General features: G+C 36.0%; 2 protein-coding genes across 2 annotated transcripts; both read right to left on the bottom strand.

The window, feature by feature from the left end:
• Positions 1–3,320: 3,320 nt before the first annotated feature.
• On the bottom strand, positions 3,321–7,966 carry LOC124448596 (sulfotransferase 1B1-like). Its single transcript, XM_046999555.1, has 2 exons — positions 7,285–7,966; positions 3,321–4,278 (listed from the first exon to the last, which is right to left on the bottom strand). Exons 1-2 carry the CDS (start codon positions 7,581–7,583, stop codon positions 3,645–3,647), a joined length of 933 nt encoding a protein of 310 aa, XP_046855511.1. The 5' UTR covers positions 7,584–7,966; the 3' UTR covers positions 3,321–3,644.
• Positions 7,967–10,622: 2,656 nt separating this feature from the next.
• LOC124448595 (amine sulfotransferase-like) lies at positions 10,623–22,918 on the bottom strand. The gene is made up of 2 exons (XM_046999554.1): positions 22,294–22,918; positions 10,623–11,952 (listed from the first exon to the last, which is right to left on the bottom strand). Exons 1-2 carry the CDS (start codon positions 22,590–22,592, stop codon positions 11,319–11,321), a joined length of 933 nt encoding a protein of 310 aa, XP_046855510.1. The 5' UTR covers positions 22,593–22,918; the 3' UTR covers positions 10,623–11,318.
• Between the last annotated feature and the right edge of the window lie 1,686 nt (positions 22,919–24,604).

Raw genomic sequence — 24,604 nt, forward strand, 5'->3', positions numbered from 1 at the left:
GTGAATATATTAACTAAATTACTGCACGAATTTGTATGGCGTTAAATGTTGAAGATGTTAAATATTTGTATTTTTCCTTCTAACATTAAACAAGAGGTCCGTAGTTTCGATCTTTACAGGTAATTGCCATTATACTCACCGTGGGTATTTTTGTTCGCGATCAAGTTCAAGTTGAAGATGAACATCATAAGCCAATTCAATCCACGGCACGACATCTTTGATTTCATTGAAACTCATATCTCCTCCTGTTTTCAGCTGATGTCCAATTTGCTGCATCCAGGTTGAGCCAGATTTTGGAAAAGTAACAATGAATACATCTGATTCCCTTGGCTTAAACTGTGATCCTTTGAGTCTGCTTTCGGTAGACGTGTATTAAGATCGGTTGTGTTTAAGACGTTTAATTCCTTCATCAAAAAACTTTGACGATCTGCCGCTTGCATTCATTTTCCTTTAAGCGTTTATAATCATGCACTATTGGAGATTTATAGTGACGATGACGAATCATCATCTTCAATTTTATGTAAATATCCAGTTACAGAGATTACTTCATGCGGATCAAATGAAGGTGAGAAAACAGTCTTATTAGCTTGAGTGCCAAAGAAAGGAGATAATAAGAAAAGTGAGGAATTTTCAAAATTGGGTCTAGCAGATGGCTTATGTTGTTTTCTGAAAGCGTAATTTTTCCTTGTAGGTCAATGTTAAGGAACATTCGCCAAGTAGTGATATTGGCTGCAAGAAGTGAAATCTAGTCGTGAACTTTATACCCTAGACAACATGTCTGTAGCCCAAGGTATTATGATCATGATCAATAATAGATCTAAAAGATTAACAAATATTGAAGAAAAATTTTAAGATTTTAACCGTTGGTATTGAAAACGTTTTTTCAAAAGAGCTTTTCCCTGGAAGTTTGATGAATCTTTTTGGTTCACTGTTCCTAACCTGCCTTCAAGATTTGTCATGCTCTGTATAATTATCTCAATAACTTAGTGTTCACTCATTGTGAGATAATGATCTTGTATTCACCGCCACTAACAAAAATGCAGGATGCTTAGTTACGCATGCAGGTTTATCATGCATGTCTGTCAATATAATTTCACTGTCAGAACAAATAACGCACTCCTTTATTTCCATACAACATTGGCACAATCTTGGGTTGAGCAATTTCATCACTTTGGGAAAAAATACATCTTTTGTGCAATAATTTGCGAGTTATTAGCTATCAGCAATTGGTTTGTTTACATGTAAACCTTCGTGGCGACGTCTACATAGGGATGAATGCGCCCCATGATTTTACTTTCTTAGCTTATTTCATACGGCCCAGTAATATAATTCGACTGCAATTCGTCTCTTTGTTAACAGAAGATTTCTGTCTGTGAACTTGAGAAGAATTAAGAACATCCTCAGACAATTTTTCCTGGTAAATGTAGTCGTTTCACTATGTGTTTATACTGAAGTTTAATGCACCGGTTCCTATTGTGACGTTTTACTTAGTTACCAGTTCCCACTTTCACGGACTTCAAAATTTTTACCGTTAAAATTTGAAATTTTTGAATTTCATTGCCTTTTTACTCTCTGAAAACAGGTTCAATATAAAATTGGTTATTGATTTCGCAATCTTCGTTTTAAGCAATTCCAATGATATCAAGTCCTTTTTCTGACATAGGCACGTTAAGGGCTTCTTAAACTGTTTTCGGGATTTGCGATTTTCAGTTCTGCAACATATTGCAGTTTTGTTATAAATTTACCCTTAGCGGCGAATCAAAGATTTCGTGCATGTTTGTTGATTTTCAGCTCTCAAAGAATCTTTGTTTCATTTGTAAAAAAAGACTCTTCGTCAGGCGCGTTAATAACAGTGTGATGGCCATTTTGTGGGTAGAGAAAATGGCGAATTTTGTTATTGTAGCCATGGAGTTTAGACAATCCATAGTGACGATATTGAATTCATTGTGCCGCAAGCTCAAAAAGGAAAGTGTGTAAACAAAACAAAAGTGAGCAGTGCGTTTTGTTTGACACAATTTCTTTAATTTCATGCTTCAAAATGGCCGTCGACAATCAATGTATGGTGGTCGACAATCATTCGTTAAAGCATAAACTAACGTAGAAAACTGTTCAAAATTTTCCTTTATTTTTATGCATGGCATCAATGACGTTTGCAGGCGTAGGAAAAGAAAATGGGACTGTTGTATTTGGTTGTCTTTTCTACACTTTAGGAACGAAAATAACTTTGTTGTACTTTCACTATACTTTCGTTACTTGGGCTTGTCATATTACTTATGTATTAAGCGATTTCACATGACTACATGAAATACATAGTAAGGAAGGACGCAGGAAGTGGCGATGAAGAGATTCGTATCGCTAAAATGGATAATGTGGTCAGAGGCTTACCCTTTAGCTAGAGAGCAGATGAGCAGATGGCACATGACGATTATGAGCCATTCAAGTTGTAGTTACAGATTATTTTTACTAAACCTGAATTACGTTAAAAGTAAATGGCAACTTATCTAGGTCAAAAACGATTACGCTATGCATCTGGTGCACCAGATTCGTAGACTAACTTCACACACATATATACATTTGAAGGATAATGAAACGAGTGTTTGGTTGGTGAAAGTAACGGTGGTAAAAAATTGTTATACCCCTCATTTGAATTTTAGAAAAGAGTATGAGATGCAGCATTAGAAATAAAAAAAGGCGCACATGTCATTAATGTAACTCTTAAGGATTTAGCAAAACTTTACTGCCGTACAGGGAAGCATTCTATTAGCTAAGAAAACTAGTTTCTGCGTTGTCAGCAAAATGGCGAAATCGTTTTGGCTTGAATATTAAAAAAAATTAATTCTAGATGAATCCAAATGTGCAAGGAAGAACAAGTGATACTGTGATGCTTGCCTAACCACATTACACCATATCATCAAACTTTTATGAGCCATATTACACCACATCACTGAACTTGTATGAACCATAATACACCACATAACTGAAGTTGTATGAACAATGGTAATACTGCCTCGACCTTGCAAAGCCCGAGGCAAAGCCGGTTCAAAGGCTAACCAGAAGTGCAAGTGTGTGTGCACCATGCTGTTCTGATTTGAATAGAACAAATTATTTCGCATTATAGTATTCCAGGTCTAAGAGATTCTCGCTTTTAGCTTTCTGATATTAGAGATTCCGTCTAGATTACATGTTTTCTATCGATTGCCTGAAAAAACATTTTTATGTTCCTGACACCTAAGGATTCGAGTTGCAGGAATTACGAAACAAGGGACAAATATTTATAGAAATAATTCGACTGTAGTTCACAATATTATGCTGTTCTGTTGGAGGATGTTTCATTTTATATTTTTTAAAACTGTGGATGAGTAATACATTTTAATCAACATAACTGATCACTGGCGTCAACTCAACGTTCAATGAGAGGAGCATATACATTTGCTGTTATGCCTGGCTGATTTCTTTCGCAAGTGACGTCGTTTTCAAAAGAAATTTGCCACGCTAGAAGAATATATATGATTATGGTTCCCTCAAATAACGTTCGATTAACGTCAATGTATCCATCAATGTATAACCATCTTAAATCAAATGTTCTTTTAGCTTAACGAACGAACAAAGAAGAAAAAGTTCAAATCAGTTCAATCGATTATTTTTCAATCGATTATCAAGGGATTATTTTTTCTGAAATCAATCCTGAGATCATCGTAGTTATCATATCCTGAAACCTTTCCAATCAATTCTTTCCATTTTTTGCAAATATCATCTTGCAGTTGACTCGGGAGGATTTCCAAAGCTTTTGTAGTTGATCCTGTTACGACTTTATCCGATGCTTTTATACCATTAAGTAATTTGAGTAAAGACGGGTTGCGATGATAGCGTACGATGTTTCCATTGAACTTTGCAGAATTTTCCTTCATGAACTCAAACGTGCTCATTTTGACTGCTGTTTTGATATTCTTTTCGTCATACGTTCCCATGAATTTGGCTACTGCACGAACTGTTTTCTCCAAATCTTCCTTCATTTCTTCATAAAACAGAAACAAGACGTTTTCATCATTTCGATGCTTCCACCAAGTCAAGAAATGCTCGAAGTAATTTGCCGTAGAATTAGCTGGAAAACATATTTCATAAATAAAATCCTCGACTGTAATGTCACCAGGAGGTTGAATCAGCCATCCTTGATAGAAGCTGTAAAAGCTGTATAAAGCACAACGTGGCTCTCGATAAATCACGATGTACCTGGAACCTTTAGGGCATTTATCGTATTGCATATGTGTTTTATAGGATCTAAAATGAGGATTAAAACAGCATAGCAGTCATTAGTTATTGAAAATACTCAATTGACTAGCTTCACTCTAGCAATAAAATTTGAGCAAGCGCAGATTCAACTTATTCATCCTGGTGGAATATTTTTTGCAGTTGTCCAATCGACGAAGACTTTCGCTTTGACTGCAATGCGTCAAACCAACTGATCAGAAAATAGACTGGCTAACGCATTTTGCTATTTCGGTGAAACCAGAATTTTAATGAGCAGGCATATTGCATGCGCTATGTAGTTTTTTATACATATCTACAGTAAAACCTATTGTTTTATGATCAGAATAGGTACATAATGTATGAAGCATTAAGAAAGAAAAAACCACGGAGTTGAAAACACAAGTTCTAACTTTAATTAGTAGGATCATCAAAGTATTTGATTGCAAATGATTTAATTTCTTTGGCTACTCTAATTTTCATCTAATTTTCAATAGATAGCGAGTAGCAATTAAAGCAATGTATAGCAAATAGCAAAGCAATGGATAGCGAGTAGAAAACTAATGGATAGCGAGTAGCAAAGCAAAAGATAGCGAGTAGCAACGCAATGTAGCGAGTAGCAAAGCAATGGATAGCGAGTAGCAAAGTAATGGATAGCGAGTAGCAAAGTAATGGATAGCAAAGCTGGATAGCGAGTAGCAAATAATGGATAGCGAGTAGCAAAGCAATGTATAGCGAGTAGCAAAGAATGGATAGCAGTAGAGCATTATAAAATGGATATGAGTAGCAAAGTAAAAGATATGAATGGAATAAAAAATAATATAGCAAAGCAATGATAGCGAAAGAACGGATAAAAAGATAGAGTAGCAAAGCAATGGATAAAGCAATAAATAGCAAGAATAGCGGAAATGTAAGATAGCAGCAAAAATGGATAAGCAATGATAGCAAAGCAATGGATAGCAAAGTAAGATAGCGATAGAATGGATAGAGCAAGATAGAGCAAGCAATGGATAGCGAGTAGCAGATAAGCAACAATAATTAGAGATCGAGTAACGCAAATAGCGATATGTAATGGATAAGCAGCAATGGATAGCGAGATGTAGAAATGGCAATGAAAAGCAGCAATGGATAGGAGTAGCAAAAATGATGAGCAGCAAAGCAACGGATAGCGAGCAGCTACTGGATAGCGAGTACAAAGTAACTATGGATAGTATGGATAGATAGCAAAGCAATGTAATAGCAAAGCAATGGATAAAGCAAAGCAGATATGAGCGAGCAGCAAAGCAAAGATGATAGCAACGCAGCTAAGCAAAGTAATGGATAGCGAGTAGCAAAGCAATGGATAACAATGGATAAGCAGAAAGTTATGGATAGCGAGTAGCAAACCAATGGATAGCGAGTAGCAACGCAATGTATAGCGAGTAGCAAAGTAATGGATAGCAATGGATAGAATGGATAGCGAGTAGCAAATAATGGATAGCGTAGCAAAGCAATGGATAGCGAGTAGCAAAGCAATGGATAGCGAGTAGCAAAGCAATGGATAGCGAGTAGCAAAGCAATAAATAGCGAGTAGTGAGAACACATGGCTGCTGAATTTGCCGTCTCGCGTTTTATTTATCGGTTTCTGATGATGAACTTGCTTGTTTACTTAAAAACGCAATTCCAGATAATATTATAGTTGCCACTAATAAAACTTTAACATATTTAATGGTAAAATAAACAAAAATGAATTAAGCATAATTAAACTTGCATTGAGCAATAGTCGTTCGCTTTTCAATATGAACATACGTCAACAATAACAAATGCATATAAAAACAGGAAAACTATAACGACCCTTTTCTTTATACGAATACCAGTATGATCCTAGTAAAACAATTCGATTATTTGCTCTTGAATTTCATGATGGGATAGTCAATTCGGCCATTGCCCTCATTAACTATCACCTTATAGATAAATGAAGCTCGTAGCCTCGTAGTTAAATATTTGTGTTAAGATTTTGTAAGAAGCGGTTGTAAGAATCACAGTTGGAAAGCATTACTATGCGAACAGCACCGATCGGACTGAACCCGCATGAATTTTTCCTCTAACGTTCAGACAGGGTTTGAAATGAACACAACGCATTCGCACAAAGGCAATGTACAAAAACTAAGCGGCCGGCGAGGGCGTTACGCTAATGAGAATTGTTTGGTTCTATTTTTGCACTTTGCTTTTGTGTGCATACGTAGTTTCCATTTCAAACCGGTCTGAACATTAATCTGAGTTTACATTCATGCCGATTTAAACTAATTCCTCTCTGAACTCAATCGTATGACGCCGATCGGTTCAGCAGCAGACAGCTCAATGTTATTTTCGTAACAGTTTGATGTAAACATCTATTGTAAATAATACTAGAACCTGTATTAAGCAGCATCGTATTAAGCGGTCACCCAGTGTTAAGAGGTCATATGGCAAAGTCCGGAAAATTTCATAGTATAAATACTTAACTTAATACCCAAACTTAATTTTTCATTGTTTTCAAACTGTATTAAGCGGTCAGGTCAAGAAAATACACCCAATAATAAAATATGTAATTAAATATTTATTCAGGAACATGTCTCCTATCTAATTACATGTCAAAACGTAAAACGTAAACGATTTTACAAATCTCCAAGAAAGGGATATACGCATGGAATTTAAAAGTTATAACCACCTTCTCTGTTGACACGCTTGCCATTGATTATTTTTCAGGAGTTTGAGCCGTGGCATCTTTATGTATACTATTTTTAATTTCTAGTTCAAACTATGACAAAAACCGCTTTATATAGTATGGTTGTTTGGCATATATGTTAAGGAACAATACCGATTGTTTCAACTTTAGTTGTATGAAATATTACACGTAGCCCGTCTGGTGATTTTCCTAAAGACCTGTATTAAGTGGTCAACCTGTATTAAACGGTCACAATACAAGTTCTACTGTATAACTGACAAGAGTAGGCATCGATTTGACTTCATTCTCAAAGAACATATATAAACGCAACATGTGTGTGTTATTTTACTAACCGGGGGTATTTCTGTTCACGATCAAGGTCAAATTGTAAATCATAGGCCAATTCAATACACGGCACCACATCTGTAATTTCATCGAAACTCATATCTCCTCCTGTTTTCAGCTGATGCACAATTTGTTGCATCCACGTGGTGCCACATTTTGGATAAGTAACAATGAATACATCTGATGCCTTAGGCTTAAACTGTGATCCTTTGAGTCTGCTCTCGGCTGAAATGTATAAAATTCGGTTGCGTTTAACACGTTCAATACCTTCAGCGGGAAATTTTAACGATATTTCTTTTGCATCCATTTTCTTTCCAACGTTTATATAATGAATTAACGTTTCCACTTTTATGCAAATATCTTGTTACAGTTTGTTCATGCGGATCAACTGAAAATGGGAAGAAACTGATTTTGGCTTAATTGCCGAAGAAACGATACTTCTAAAAACGTCTGGAATTGTTAAAATTGGGCCTAGCAGATGGCATAGCTTGTTTTCTGAAAGCGCAATTTCTTCTTGAAGATCAATCAGTCAATGCGAAGCATTATCCGCCTTGCCCAAGTAGCGAAATGGGCAGAAAAAAGTAAAAGTTTGTCATGAACTTTGTACCTACAAGTGGCTAAGCGGCTATCTCAAATTCAGTGCTTCCACTATAAGATTTAGTTTATCGAAAATAGACATGTTTCGACATCTCATGATGCCATCTTCAGTATCAGTGAAATAATAAATGATACAAGGTTTATATAAAAGTAATATGATACATAAATTACAACAATAAAAAGGAAATAAGATAAATTAATGGAAAGCGTCCGAGCGTATTATAAACTAAATATTGTATTGAATTTAAATACTTGAGCATTGAGGTCAGAGTTAGTTTTGTTAATGTGGAGTGCTTCTTTGATTTTAAGGGCGAATGAGGTGTTGGTAGTGTCGATGATTTTGAAGCAAGAGGTGAATAGTTGGTTTTACATGAGTGAGATTTAAGGTGTCGGTAGATATGAGAGTTTTTGTCTGTTGTGGTATGTTCCCTGATTCTGGGTGATAAATGGAGCGAAGTTTCACATTTGTATCGGGAATTACATCCCGCGCAATTGAATTCATGTACCACCATAGATTTAATTGAATCAGGGATTGGGTCTTTGAATGAGAAAAGGTTTTTGATTTTGAATGATGAGAAAAGTAAACGAATGTCAATATCTGTGCAGAAGCGTTTCATAATGTTTGTAAGTCTGCGTTGTGTGTGTCGTGAGTAATGTCCGATGTATGGTAGTTTGAAGTATAGAGTTGTTATTTTGGAATTTTCATTTGTGTTGGTTGTGATCGTCGTGTCAGGAGTTTCGGTGTCTAGTTTGAGATTGTTGCTTTGTTTGTTGTCGAGATATCGTTTTACGGTTCTGTTAATAAAGTGTAGTGGGAAAGAGTTTCGTAAAAGAGTGGATGTGATGTTTTTCATGTCTCGTTGAAAGCCATTGTTCGTATTGTTAAGTTTGTATGCTCTGTCGATTAGTGTGCGTATAAGTCCGGTTTTGTATGAAAGTGGTGTGAAACTAAAATAGTTCGTCAGGCAAACGGCACATGACGATTATGAGCCAAAGAAGTTTTAGTCACAGATTATTAATTAAATGTGAATTACGCTATAAGTATATAGTAATTTACCTACGTCAAAACGAGTGTGTAATGCATCTGTTATGCACCACCTTCGTAGACTAACTTCACACACATGCATAAGAGAAGTTGGATTTAAAACTTCTTCCGGCTTTTAGTCAGAGTTGAAAGACTGTTCAATCTTCCTCCGGCTAGGATTTCGCGTTATCTTCATCATCACGTTTCTCCCCTTAGCTTTGTGAATCAAGCGGTATGTGTAGCTACATGCACATCCTTACTGGGACTCTGCTTTTAGTATTCCTGGTTATAGAGATTCCTGGTTTTAGAGATATCGGTTTTTAAAGATTTTGGCTTTTAGAGATTCCGGCTTTTAGAGATTGCAGCTTTTATAATTCTTAGTTTGAAGATTCGGATTATTTATTGAAAATCGGTCATTTGTTGATTGTGTTTCTCCATCGGCACGATCAGTTTTGTTAGCAAACAATAAAAAAGTGGAAACACCGTTGTTACATTTTCCACGCTTTATGAACGTGTTTTTTTAGCTTTCGAGTTCATTAGACTTCGTGCGTTTTCAAAACCATATTTTCATGAGGTTTTGATCAGTTCTGTTAGCACATTAATTGTTCACTATTCTCGCAAATGTGCTAACTGCGACAAAAATTGAGGTTTCTGAGATTTTTTACCGGAGTACTTTGCACGGCGAAGTTGTGAAAATTACATGACATGTTGTCAAATGACTCTGAAGATGACTACCGCTAAGGTTGTCGAAACGTCAGTCAACAACAACAAAAACAGTCCTTCTCGGGACTATACCAGCCTGGACGATCTACATTTACAAACATGTAACGATACTCCCGGGTTCAAACCATTTACAAAATTACATGAAGTACCCCACCGAGCTAGCGTTTGTAATAGTATAGTTTCTAGTGCAATTACGAATAAACATGCACGAGTGAGTATTTTAAAGACTGCAGCGAAATAGCGTGAGTCCGAAGGACGAGCATTATTTGCAGTCTTTCAAAAGTCACGAGCGCATGTTCAGCTGTGATTGCATGAGAAACTATAGTATTAATAGCTAATAAGTATACTTTGTAATATTTCTTGACTGCATCGCGTCTAACTTTGTCTTGCTTCGTTTCTATCGCTTCAGAAAAGCCTCGTTACGCGGCCTTACTGTTGAAAACATTAAACCAAAAAACATTACTTTTTTCTTTATCTGAACGTATATCTTCATCCCTTTTAAAATGAACAAGATGCCTCCTTAGGCGTATACTCGTGTTCTGGTGATCAAATAATTTCCGTTTTGACCATCCGATGAAAACATGAAAGAGTGCGAGAAAAATTTACTGAGGGAGAGTGATTTTACGGTTTCTTAATTCGAGCAATATTCTCATGTGTTTGGATCGGGCCACCGGCCATTTATTTGATCAAAAATTGTAATCAGTCAAAATATTGATATTTCTTACTTTCATATAGGAATTTAAAGTATATATCGCACCATGCATTATGTTGTGGCGTAGCTTTATCTTTTGTGCGCATATATTTTTCATCCTTCGTATTGTTTGTAAAAGGATGGCTTCAATGTTTGTATTTTTGAGGAATTATGTTTTGTCACTCCTTGTAGTCGCCATATTGTGAAAGCGCAATGTATTCTGGATCAACAAAGTCGATTTCTCGACACCGCGAGCCGAAACCTCTACTCGTGCCCCTCCAGAGCACGAGTAATAAACATATTACGAAAAATTTTAAGGCTAACATATATTTTCGAACATTGAACCTTTGCCATTCAGTCTCTTTTTTCAGATAATTAATTGCCTATAAATAAGATAGTTTGTTCTATTCAAAGGTTCTAGAACAATTTTAAAAGTTCATTTTTCCTACTGTCTCTTTGGTCGAGAGTGTGTCACGCGAGAGTAAAGAAATTAAGCGGTTTCCCTAGCGAGTAGCTCAAGAGTGAAATAATAAGTACTTTTTTTTCTATTTTATCTATATATTCTTTTGGGTAATTCGTTTATTCGAGTTGAGTTGTTGTCAGTTTTCTCTTTAAAAATTGGTATAAAACAAAACACTTATTGACTGCATTAACCTAAACAAACCACACTGTTTCCCTCGGTCTCAGTCAATAAGAGATAAATATCAAGTCCTATTTTTTTAATTGATTCCACATCTCGATACGATTATTCAAGCCAAACCAAAAACAGTTCATGAATGACCAGTTAAGTTATGGAGGAAATATTACATTGTTGAAACTAAACACGGGACTTTGTGTTTTGTAGGAAAACAGAATCAGTGAAATTTCCTGAGATGGAGATCGAACCTTCAAAAAATTTGTGAGGTTTGTGGAAGCAAAATTCAAATGTGCTAACAGAACAATACAACCATCTTACATCAAATATTCTAGTTGACTGAGCAAACAAAAAAGACAAAGTGTAAACCAGTTCAACCGATTATCAAGGGATTATTTCTTCTGAAGTCAATTCTGAGATCGTTGTAGTTATCATAGCCTGCAACGTTTCCAATCGTTTCTTTCCATTTTTTGCAAACATCATCTTGCAGTTGCTTCGGAAGAAATCGTAGAGCCTTCGTAGTTGATCCTGTTACGACTCTATCTGATGTTTTCATGCCGTCATAATATGAGCATGCAGACAAGTTGCGATGATTGCGTAAGAAGTTTCCATTGAACTTTGTGGCATTTTCCTTCATGAACTCAAATGTGCTCATGTTAACTGCTGTTTTGATATTCTTTTCGTCATACGTCCCCATGAACTTGGCCACAGCACGAACTGTTTTCTCCAAATCTTCCTTCATTTCTTCATAAAATAGAAACAGGACGTTTTCATCATTTCGATGCTCCCACCAAGTCATGAAATGCTCGAAGTAATTCGCCGTGGAGTTAGCTGGGAAACATATTTCGTGAATGAAATCCTCGATTGTGACGTTACCAGGAGGTTGAATCATCCATCCTTGTAAGAAGTTGTAATAGCTGTACAAAACACAACGTGGCTCTCGGTAAATCACGATGCACTTGGACCCCTTAGGACAGTCATTGTATTTAAAATGGGTCTTGTAGCATCTACAGTAAGGATCAAAAATAACACAGCATTGAATTATCATATCATTAGTTATTGAATGGACACAGTAGCGAAGCCAGCTCGCTTTTTACTCCTGCAATGCAAATATTTTTCTAACCAGTAGGAAAACAATGAATGGCATTAATTTCCTAAAGAAATGATAACTAACTTTGATGAGAAATTAGCGTTGTAGGAGTAAAAGATCAGAATGCCTTCGCCACTGAGTGTACACAATAGCTTCGCTCTATCACTCCAACGAAAAAATTCGAGCATGCGCAGATTCAACTTAATTATACAATTCTGTAGATGTAGATCGTCCAGGTTAGTAGAGTCCTGAGAAGAATTGTTGTTGTTGATGTTCACTGACGTTTCGACAACCTTAGCGGTAGTCATCTTTGTAATATTCTTTATTTTTCTCGATACGTCTCTGACTCTGTCAGTAAGACTACTCCCTATGTACACGACTACGGGTTTCTTATATAGATAAGAATTAGCATAAATTTATATTAATCATGTTTTATATCAATATATTACAACCCCCCTTTTTAAAACTATTATCCTTATATTTTTCTGTCTGATTTTTCTACTAATTTCATTCTAGTTTAAATAAACGATAACTAAATATTCCCTATGTAATGTAACTAATGTTCTGATTTTATAAATGTCTATATTAAAGGTTAAACATAGTCTTTTCATCGCATTGGCTTACTTACGATACATCCTGATCTTCTCTTCATTGGTGATAAAGTCGCTCCAGTTGAACATGTCGATTGCTCTTCTTTTACTCTTGTTTCTTTAAGTTGTGTTTGTTCTTTTGTGTCTGCTTCATTTTTCTTTGATTGCAAACGAAGGGGAGACTGGAAATTTTGATCATTAGTTTTCCTCAGATGTCTTCTATTTCGTTGATATTCTGCCCCCTCAGATGTTTTCATATTATAACTTCTTGGGGTGTCCGTTTTGCTTATGACAACGGCTGGTTTCCATTTCCCTTCTCTTTCAACATAAATATTTTCACCTTCAATGAAGTTTTCGAGGGATTCGATGATCTGTCGTAGTATTTTTTCTGTTGTTTTTGCTTCTTTTCCAATTTTATTTGGATGATTTCAGGATTCACTGTTTTTGGAATAAGTTGCTTTGTCGAGGATGGCATATTTGATCGAAGTCTTCTTCCCTTGCTTAATTGTGCTGGTGATCCAATGTCATCAATTGGTGTATTTCTTTGCTCTAATATGGCTAAATTTAAATCTCGATTATCTCTTCGAGCTTTCGTTAGAGTGGACTTTGCCGTTTGTAACGTTTTCTCCGTTACACCATTTGATTGTGGATAACCTGGGCTGGACGTTATGTGTTCGAACACCCACGTTTTGGCAAATTCAGCAAACTCTTTTGAGGAGTATTGTGGACCATTGTCGGATTTAATGATTTCTGGAATTCCATGTCGTGCGAAGAGTGTTTTCATTTTATCTATTATTGCAGGACTCTTTGTGTTGGTAGTTTTAAATATCTCCCAGAATCTACTGTAATAGTCCACAAACAGAAGGTAGTCATCATTATTCCAATAGAACATGTCTGTTGCCACAATCTGCCATGGGTATTTAGTTATTGTATGTGGTAACATAGGCTCTTTTTGATTGCTGCATCTATATTTAGCATCAATTGAGCAATTTTCAACAACTGTCTGAATATCTTTATTTATACCTGGCCAGTATACCAGCTCACGAGCACGCTGTTTACTACTTTCAATGCCCATGTGGCTTTGATGAATTTTATTTAAAACACTTCCTCGCAGTGAGGGTGGAATGAAGATCTTTTCTCCTTCGAACACCACACCTTCAATTACTGTCAGTTCTTCTCTGCAGCTCCATAATGGTTTTAAGAAGCTTGAAAGATTTTTCTTGTCATTCGGCCAACCTTCAGTAATCACTCTCACTAGCTCTTTCATCATTTCATCCTTCTTAGTTTCTTCTTTAATTTCTCTTAATTTGCCGTCAGACAATGGTAGCATTGAGATCATAGCAATCGTTTGATAATCCAAATCAAGTGCTTTCTCCTCTGATTTGCAATTTGACAAATGGGCTCTGGACAACGTACCTGCTATGTATAATTCAGTTCGCGGTTTGTATTTTACCTCAATATCAAACCGCTGTAAATTCAGGAGCATTCTTTGCAAGCGAAGTGGTGATTTATCCAACGATTTCTTGCTGATGGTTTCCAGTGGCTGATGATCCGATTTTACCATGACATGCTTGCCATAAGTATACTGATAGAAATGATTACACCCAAACACGACCGCTAGCAATTCTTTTTCTGTGCATATCTTTTCTGCTTGTGTCAAAGATCTTGAAGCGTATGCTACTGGTCTATTTGATTGAATAAGTAGACTAGGAGCAGTGTTCCAAGGCCCGTGTATAATATCTGCCAAATATTGTGTCATCTATAAGTAGCCTTCAGAAAGTTTTCTAATTGTTCCTTAAGTATCAACATAAAAGTGGAGGAAGCAGTCCCATTGGTGTTCAACAAAAGAATTATGATAAAACAACAGGATATGGCTGTGAAAAATCTGTATGAACTTGTAACGACGTTCACATGTAGCTATGTGGAAATGAAATTCAAACTTTAAGAAACTCACCGAACTGTGTGAACGAATAAATACTGCTCCTAGTCCCGATTTCGGGGCGTCTACTTGAAGATAAAGTGATTTCATTACATCATAATATGCTAAGATGCTAGGCTGTGGACTTGAGAGTAAGGTCTTTATCTCTTGAAAAGCAGAGAATGTCTCTCGGTCCAGTGCCACGCTATGTCTTTTTTAAGTAACTGTCGTAAAGGTGAAGTGATTTCCGATAAATTTGGTTCAAATTTTCCAACATAATTAACCATACCAAGAAGCCTTTGAATTCCCTTCTTGTCTTCGGGTTGTGGCATGTTCACGATTGCTTCTATTTTCTGTGGATCTGGTTTGACACCTTTGTGTGTGAGCTGATGTCTAATATACACCGCACTCTATTTTCTAAAGTGACATTTTTCTAGCTTAAACTTTAGATTGCACTCTCTAGCTCGACCAGTGTTTCCTTGAGACGCTCATCGTGTTCTTCAAGTGTTTCCCCCCAAACAAGAATGTCATCAATGTCTGTTTTGACCACAGCTATATCTTTAAAGATTTCATGTACTCTTTTGTGAAACACTTCTTGAGCACTTCGAATTCCAAACGGCATTCGGGTGAATCTAAAACGCCCAAACGGTGTATTGAAAGTCGTGAGCTTGAAGCTTCCTTCATCCAGAGGTATTTGCCAATAGCCGATCTTGCATCTAACGTCGAGAAGAAACATGCACCTGGCATTCGAGCAATGATTTCTTCGATAGTCGGAAGCTGATAATGTTCTCTTTTCAAAGCTTTATTGAGGTCATGAGGAACAATACAGATGCCTAAACTTCCATCTTTTTTCTCGACAGCAACCATCGAATTGACCCAATTCGACGGCTCATCGACTTTAACCAAAATTCCTTGCTTCATCATATCTTCGAGGGTTTTTGCTAGATGTTCTCACAGAGGATGTGGAACTTTTCGTGGCGGATGTATGACCGGCTGTACATCAGGGTCCACTTTCATGTGATATAGTTTTGAGAGACAGCCAAGACCTGTAAATACATCTTCATATTTGGTTCGAATTTGTTCTGAATATTCATCTGTAGAAGCATGTTGTGTTGACTTTGACGCGCTCTCATCGGATACTTGTGATTTCAGTCCTTGAATAAACTTGACGAGGTTTAATTCTTTGCAGGCTTTGCTATACTGAGTATAGGCTCACTGGGTGTATCTGATATAAAGAATTCCAAATCGTACTCTTCTTCTCGGTATTTGCAATGCAGAGTACATACAGCTTTAACGGGAACAGGCTTGCCGTTGTATGCGATGAGATTAACTGCTGGCTTTTGTAACGGTATTCTTGTAGTGCTTGGTAAGGATTTATATGTTTTAACTGGGATGACGTTCACCTCTGCCCCAGTATCTAGTTTTAACTTGACTTCAGTATTGTTCACGCACAGTGTTGCATATTCCGCTTGATTGTGATTGATTCTTGTTTCGTTTACGGCAGCTTGTATTGTATCGAGGAATAGGAAATCGTCGCTTACTTCTTCTTAATTAGATCCATTATTAGATCCCTTTGTCTCAATCGAGTTTAATTTTCCACTTGAGCGACACATCTTGGCGTAATGATTGAATTTCTTGCATTTATTACATTGCCGACGAAACGCTGGACATTTTTGTTTAGGATGTTTGTTTCCACAATGCATGCATTTCTTTTCTATGTTATTTTCATCACAATTTTCCTTTTGCCTTTTATCAACGTGCTGCCTTTTAGAGAAGTTTTCTCGTCGTGGATGACGAGGACTGTGGATGGAATCGATTTCATTCTCGTTATCGAACAGTTTTAATTGTTGTATCGACAATAATTCATCCCCTTGACACATTTCAATCGCTCGAGTGAGTTTCGATTCGGGTTCTCGAAGAAGTCTTTCCCTGACTCTTTTTGAGATGATACCACTGACAATTCTGCTGCAACTAAGGTCCTCCTTGATCTCACTCCACTCGCAACTTGCTGCCAAGGTCTTAAGTTCAGTTACATATTGGTCGATGCTTTCCGACTTTTTCTGAATTTCTTGTCAAGAATCTATGTCTCTCCACGATTAAATTTTTCCGTGGTTTACAATATTGTTCGAATTTCTGAAATAGTATTGGTACTGTCACTATTTCTAAGCCATCTTTATTTAATTCGAATTTAAAGGTATCTCTGATGTCTTGTCCTTGTCGACCGATCATGCACATAAAGATAGCGACTTTTTCTTCTTTGCTTTTATTCTTACATGTCGAGGTTAAGTAATACTGTATACTCCGCCTCCATTTCGACCAAACTTCTGATAAATTTGCCGTTTCAAAATTGAGTTCACCTGGTCCTTTCATATCGTTCATTATTGCGATCCTACTCCTGACACCATGTAATATTCTTTATTTTTCTCAATACGTCTCTGACTCTGTCAGTCAGACTACTCCCTATGTACACGACTACGGGTTTCTTATATAGATAAAAATTAGCATAAATGCATATTAATCATGTTTTATATCAATATATTACAATCTTCAGTGTCAAAAAAGAGTCATTTTAATGTTAGTAGAGTCCTGAACAATAAAAGGTGTTGAGTTGACAGTTGGTTGCAAGCATTATTTATTATTTATTTTTGTTAATTTCGTATGAGCAATGTTTGGCCTAAACTAGTTTCTCGTTTAACCAGTCTTTCAAAAAATAACAAAAGTGCTCGGAGTACAGTGTTGTATGCAAGGGCGTAGGAAGATTAATAATTGGGGGAGCTCATATTCATATATTGATGTCATAATCCTCTGTAAACAATGGATTTCAAAAGAAAATAACTCTGTATATCATGAATATATGAATATCAGCTCCATGATTATCGATCTTCCTACGTCACTTGCCATAAAAGGTGGCCACTTGCCACGAAAGTACCATTTTGCTGTATATTAATGTGCAGCTCCGACGAAATTTGACCCCCTCTTTTTTTGCCGAGTACAAAATACACATCACAAAATATACAACAAAAAAAACTTTTTGGTGATTATTTCAGCGTTTTCTGTGAAGTATAACCTATCTAATTACTACGCTGAAGATCGGCACCGGATGCGAATTTTTACAAATGGGACGTGACGTCACAAGATGTACACATCTCTATTTTGTAATATGACTTATATACAAATTGCAAGACCGACGATCTTTTTTATCAAATTCTGAGCTGAAAAATGGGTTAAAGTCCACGAAAATTAACAAAAGTATTAAACAGCCATTATCCGAACAACTATGAGCAAAAACTGCTTGAGTACGCAATTTTTTTAGAAAATTTATCAACCAAGACTGGGCAGTCTAGATAGACAGGCGACAGGGATGACAGTCATGTTGCTGATTTTCAATTGTGATGTTTGCGGCCCGATTTCTTTCAGTTTCCTCTGAAACAGTTAAACGCATAGTTTGACATTAATTATGTATATGTTCATTGATAATTGCTGCCGAACATCAGCGTGGCAGCTCACTATTCTTGACAGTCAATTCACTCGACCCAATCCTTTTCTGCAACCTATATATTCATTAAAACTCGATTTGGCGTGTGTCTGTTAAGATTTTTTCAGGGCATGACGTCATTATTTAGAAGATTTTTTTAATGTAGAGGAGTGGATAATAAAAATGTTAAGTTGCGCACGCATGTTTTTTCTGTTGATAAACATTTGTAACGAACATAAAGAATATAAAATGAATGCATTTCCCGGTGAATCGTTTATATGACTCATCCGAATAACTCGCCTTGCCGGAAACTCGGTTTGTGTAAGCGAGTTACCCGGCTAGGCGGGATGAATTTTTCTATATGAACGCATTTGCCGGGTAATTCGGCGAGGCGAGAAAATTTGCTCTGTCGGTACGCATGCGTACTAAGCCTTGTACTTGCAGCATTATTATACACAAACATACACATATCATAATTTTCAATTTTATTTCCACCCATTCCATTTTTGCTGCGAAACTGCGAGGCTTTTTAAAATCTCGCGCCTTTACTTAAAGTTAGCATAGCCAAACTTCATTTAAGACAAATGAACGGAAGTACTAGCCGAGTTACCCGGTGCCATATAAACAGATCACTTTGTCAAACCTGGTTGAGCGAGTAAGGAGGTGTTTACATGAATCCGGAATGACTTTCAATCCCGATTGAAACGTGATGTCAATCCGTGTTCACATGGGAAATAAAGACAAGGTTGACACTTTGCAGGAATTTTGAATTTTGAAGATGGAGAACATAAACATTATAGTAACCGTTTTTTTTCTGTTGCTCCTGCGTTAATACAGCTTAACACTTATCCATGAAATTAATTGTTGTTTTTCTTCGCACTCATTTTAGCCCATTAGGCAGCTACCTTATTTGCTTATGAGCTTCAATTTCCTAGAAGACACTACGCATAGCGCATGCGCGCTTCGTCATTAATCACAATCGTATTCCAGAATGAAACTCAATTTGCGTTAACATGAGGTAAAATTAAATTTCCATCCGGAATGAAAATAGGAATGAACTCGATCCGGATCGAGTTGTAGCTCATTACGGATTCATGTAAACATGCAGTAGGATTTTTTTTAAAGTGGAATGGGTTCATTCCGGATCGAAACTCATTACGGATTTATGTAAACATCCCCTAACTCGCTCAACCCGGTAACTCGGCTCCATATAAACAGGCCCTTAGGGGATATAGAATATTTCGAAATCAATAAAAACTTTCTTTAATTATAACGCTTTTCGTTTATGCTGACACTGTTGAAAAATATTTTGAAGATTTTGTAAGCTCGAGTTTATATAGAATGTGAACAATATTGGTATTTAATTTGCCGTCTTGCCGTATTTGCCAAGTACTTGGCTTGGGCTGTTTATTTAGCAGCCTGCTCTGAATTTCTGGTCTAACTACACTCTTTTATGACTGTCGAAACATACTCACAAATCTTTGGACGGAATAAACAAGATGTATTGGCTTTCTATATGTATATTTCACTAACGTATGATTGACATGTTTTCTTTTTCTATTTTGCATTTATAATTAATAGTCTGATCTTCTCATGCACCGAACTATCCTTTTTATTAATCTTTCTTCCAAACTCATACACTACGTGTTGGTGTATTGGTCTTAACATACGACAGTAAAGTTGAAAGTTGCGCACACACCTGCCTCGGTAAGGAGCATTTTACAAGAAATTAAGTGTACTATACTGTCCTTGAAAAAATCATTGTTGTGGAGTGCTTTAGAACAATATAAGAAAGTCATGTACCACTGTATGACTTTGTCGACTTTCATGTAATCAATGAAAGTACAAATACGAAATGAATGTTCATTCACGCAAACTTGCCGAAAACTGGGCTTGTTCATCAACTGATGCAAATTGTATTACGTAAATATTTATCGAACATCGTTGCATTTTACTCTCGCTGCCTTATTACTCAACTAGGCGTTACTATCGCAAGGTAATTGCTGCCTCTCGCACCGAATAGGCGAAAGGTGCCATTTGCAAATTGCTTTTGGGTGTTTTCTATCATTTATCATCTGTTATAAGCGAGACAATACCAAATAGACAAAACCACAGTAATTTTACAATTGTTATGATGAGCAACAAACTGCAATATCTTGTATATGTTGTCACTTAATATAGACAAAGTAACTGTATCACCTTTTATTTTCAAATTCTCATATAACTAAGTCAATTTATAGAAGAACATGCAAGAAGTAACACTGTATGTATGTATAATATGCTAATATTAAATTGGGAATAATTGACGAGCAGTATTCCAAAGTTCATTTTACAAAATTTGCATGCTAAAGACAAGCGGTGGCAAAGCAATTGCTGCATTTAAATTATTGATCTTTACATGTATATGTTGCAGTTGACATGAAAGTTAGAACTCAGCCAATAACCAATTAAATCATGTTAACTGGAGCTTAAAGGATGTTTTCTGTATTTTGTTCAATTTGTTGCTCACCAGCACAAGATCCGGTGCTTTACTTGCAACCATTATAGTGACGTCCTCGAAAAATTTAACATAAAATTTGTTGCAATTTTGAACGAAAACCGTTTTTATTAGATAAATACTATATCATCACTTGTTGTTCAAGCGCTTTGTAAAGAGTAAAATCATCGTTCATGGATAAATCGAACAAAATTTCCTTCTGTAAATGAACAGAGTCAACAGAGTTTAACATGTCAAAGCAAAACTTCCCTGTTAATTCATTAGTTGCGTTGTCCTGGTAAATTTTATAATTCGTCTAAAACTCTTGTGTACGTTGTGGTCCAGTAGCTATGAAGCCGAAATATTTATAGCTGTATAATTATGATATGTGCGTGTCAGTCTATTTCAAGGTCATGTTGTGGTTATCAATTGATAGATACTCTTCCATAATAGGCTGTACTACAACTCTCAGGCCCCGTTTACACTATACCGGATTGCTATCGTAGCAGGTTGAATTTTCTTTGTACTAAAAGGCAATGAAATTGTTCAACGTCAGAAACACAATCAAATAGACAAAATCTATCAACTTAATAAGCTTTTACTCCGAACAGTTACCCCTTTAAAGCAAATGAAGATGTCGTGATGAGCGAATCCCGTATAGAGAAAAGCAGCCTCAGTTCGGTGCTTTTGTTGGGCATCACATTACACAAACGTACATATTTTAAAACGAAAATCATTTGAGATGCTGAAGCAGTTATACTACATGAAACATTTCTTGGCTCTGGAGCTGTAAAGTCACTATTGAGAGCTTTTACTTATTGTCTACTTGTAATAACACATTAAATGTACTCTTGTCCACCATGCGGTCAATAAAATCTTCCTGCCGTTAAAAGTTCCGATGATAACATGAAAGCACATCGCGTTTCTAACCGAGTGAATCTCCTTGATGCAAATCAGTAACCTTCGATAAAGCCATATTATTGGTATTATTATAAAATGTACTTTTGCCACCATGTGTGATGCGGTCAATGAAATATTCGTGCCATTAAAACAGCCGATAACAACATGAAAGCATATTGCTTTTCGAACCGAGTGAATCGCCTTGATGCAAATCAGCAGCCGTTAAAAAACATACTACTGCTAGTATTAGGTATTCTTCGCAAATTGTCTTTCTGTTCGTTACAAATGTTTATCAACAGAAAAAACTTGCGTGCGCAATTTAACATTTTTATTATCCACTCCCCCACATTAAAAATCTTCTAAATTGTGACGTCATGCCCTGAAAAAATCTTAGCAGACACACGCTAAATCAAGATTCATTAATATATAGGTCGTGGAAAAGGACTGGGTCGAGTGAATAGACGTCAAGAATAGTAATTAGAATGAATTTAGCGCTAAACAATTTCGCAAAAAAAGTATTTTGTTCTTCTGAACACATGAACTTCACATGTGTCAGATGAATCAAAAAAATAGAACATAACCGAAACAAATAAAGTAAATCATGAGTGATTTCGTAATTTATATGTTGTATACTGCATAGTAATAATAAAAGAATGTGATGCATGAATGACGAATGTATGATTGCGGATTGTGGCTATTTAGCTAATTTCTCAAACCTGCGCTAATATTTGTTATGAAAGGCTGAAATTTCATTTATCTATAAAAAATGAGTGAACTTTATCATGGTTTACTCTGTTTTGCCGTACCTAGAACATAAAATCTTCAAATTCCGATTGTGCAAGATGTTTGGGACAAAACAAACACTTAAATAAATTAATAAATAATATATTTTCTCTTACCGGGGGAAAATCTGTTCACGATGAAGGTCACATTGTAAATCATAAGCCAATTCAATCCATGGCACAACATCTGAAATTTCATCGAAACTCATATCTCCTCCTGTTTTCAGCTGATGTACAATTTGTTGCATCCACGTTGTGCCACATTTTTGAAAAGTAACAATGAATACATCTGATTTCCTTGGCTTAAACTGTGATGCTTTGAGTCTGCTTTCGGCTGAAAGGAATAAACTTCGGTTGCGTTTAACACGTTCAATCCCTTCAGCGGGAAATTTTAACGATATTTCTTTTGCATCCATTTTCTTTCCAACGTTTATATAATGAATCAAAGTTTGCACTTTTATGCAAATATCTTGTTACAGTTTGTTCATGCGGATCAACTGAAGATGGTAACACACTGATTTTGTCTTAATTGCCGAAGAAACGAGACTTCTGCAATAAAGTCTGGAATTTTTAAAATTGGGTCTAGCAGATGGCATAGTATGTTTTCTGAAAGCGTAATTTCTTCTTGAAAGGCAATGTGAAGCAATATTCGCCAAGTAGGGAAATTAGCTGCAAAAAGCGAAATTAATTTAATCATGAAGTCAATGCCACAGACAAGTGTCTGCTGTCTTGAATACAAAGTTCATGATCAATGGATCTAAAAAAGATTAATTAAAAAGATTAAAACCTCTTTTCCTCATAGGACTGTTCCTAATCAACCTACTTGCAAGTTTTGTTTCATGCTACATAAACATTTAAGTGTTCACTCACGACGCGATAAATTAATGACATGAATTTTGAAACAACAAGACGAAAGTCACCAAACTAGAGGGCTATTGTTATGCTACGGACTTTGTTCTGCCACTCAGTTAAGTCCTAAAATAATTCCAGATATTCAAAGGAATGTTTGTATATTAAGCACTTTATAGCCACTAATAAAATCATATGTCGTGTCTTTGTTTTATAATAAGTGTAAGAATTACCAATAAACAATAATCTTACGGTGCCAACAATTCAGTCGGGCATAAATGAGCAAATAAATATTGGAAAGAATGGTTTATGTAACATGGGGTCGTTTGGCTGTAAGCTTTTTTTACTTCGTGTTTCGAAGAAGTGTGTCCACAATCTAAGAATATACGTTTTTAGCGGGGTTTACACTAGGGTACTGAACTATACCTGCACCTAAATTGTCATGACCCGGTCAGGAAGTAACGTGTTTACACTACAAAGTCTGAATTTGACCCATTGATATTTATATTAGACTGGACAACGCATCTCTTGTGAAAATTGAAGTCGTAAGTTCGATCATTTGCTATTGGCTTCGTGGGGGTATCGGTCGCACTTTACTATACTTTTGTATTACAAAATCACAGTTTTCTCGTTTTTATTTCTTTTGCAAACTTCTGATTAAGGTAAAATTTTCATGACATGTAGAGGAAAACCGGTAGAACATTTTAACACTGAAGCTATGTTTTTTTGGCTTTGTAACGACTGAAAAATAAGATGGCAAGTTGTATTGAAATTTGAAAGTTGAAGGTGACGAGGACAATTTCAGTTGTGCGAGGCATTTTTAGAAGATGGATACTTAAATTACAACAATGTAAGAACAAAGGTTTCATATCTTTAATATATTCATCGATATTGAAGTTGTTCACAAAGGAACTGGTTTAAAACTTTGCTTCGCGTAATGCAACACAGAGAGGTACTTTCGCATATTTTGATGGTATACATCTCATAGAGTTTGATGATACCGTTTTCAACTTAATATTGTTCATTGAAATGTCTTTCTGATTATTTGTCTATGTTGATTTGTTTCGTTTCTTCACTGATATATAAAGACGTAATTTGAAATTATTATGATATTAGCGATGTGAATAACAAAGTGTTGTTAAATAAGTAAATTTGTAAAATCTTCCATAAACGTCATTGCAGATGAAAGTTTGGTGGTAATATCAGATTCTGTAATATTTCCACATTTTTTAAGAAGCAGCAGCATCATATAATCTCCAGTTTGTTTCAAAACAATGCAGGTCGACCTTGTAACATCACAATTTCCTCGCATAATAAAGCCAAGAAGACAAACTTTTTAGGATTAAATATCTTTGCCGGTCGTTCTGTTCCTTTCATAAAAGTTTTTCTCGAATGAAAAGTTTGTAGAACGAATAAAAACGCAAAAACTGTGATTTTGTAATACAAAAGTATTGTAAAGTGGGACCACCCCCGAAGGTCATAAGCAAATGAGCCAACTTCCGGCTTTAATTATCGTACTATATTTTATAAATGGTGCGTTATCCAGTGTAATATACATATCAGTGCTTTGACCTGAATG

The sequence above is a fragment of the Xenia sp. Carnegie-2017 genome, unplaced genomic scaffold, assembly GCF_021976095.1.
Source record: "Xenia sp. Carnegie-2017 unplaced genomic scaffold, XeniaSp_v1 HiC_scaffold_23, whole genome shotgun sequence".
NCBI classification, from domain to species: Eukaryota; Metazoa; Cnidaria; class Anthozoa; order Malacalcyonacea; family Xeniidae; genus Xenia; species Xenia sp. Carnegie-2017.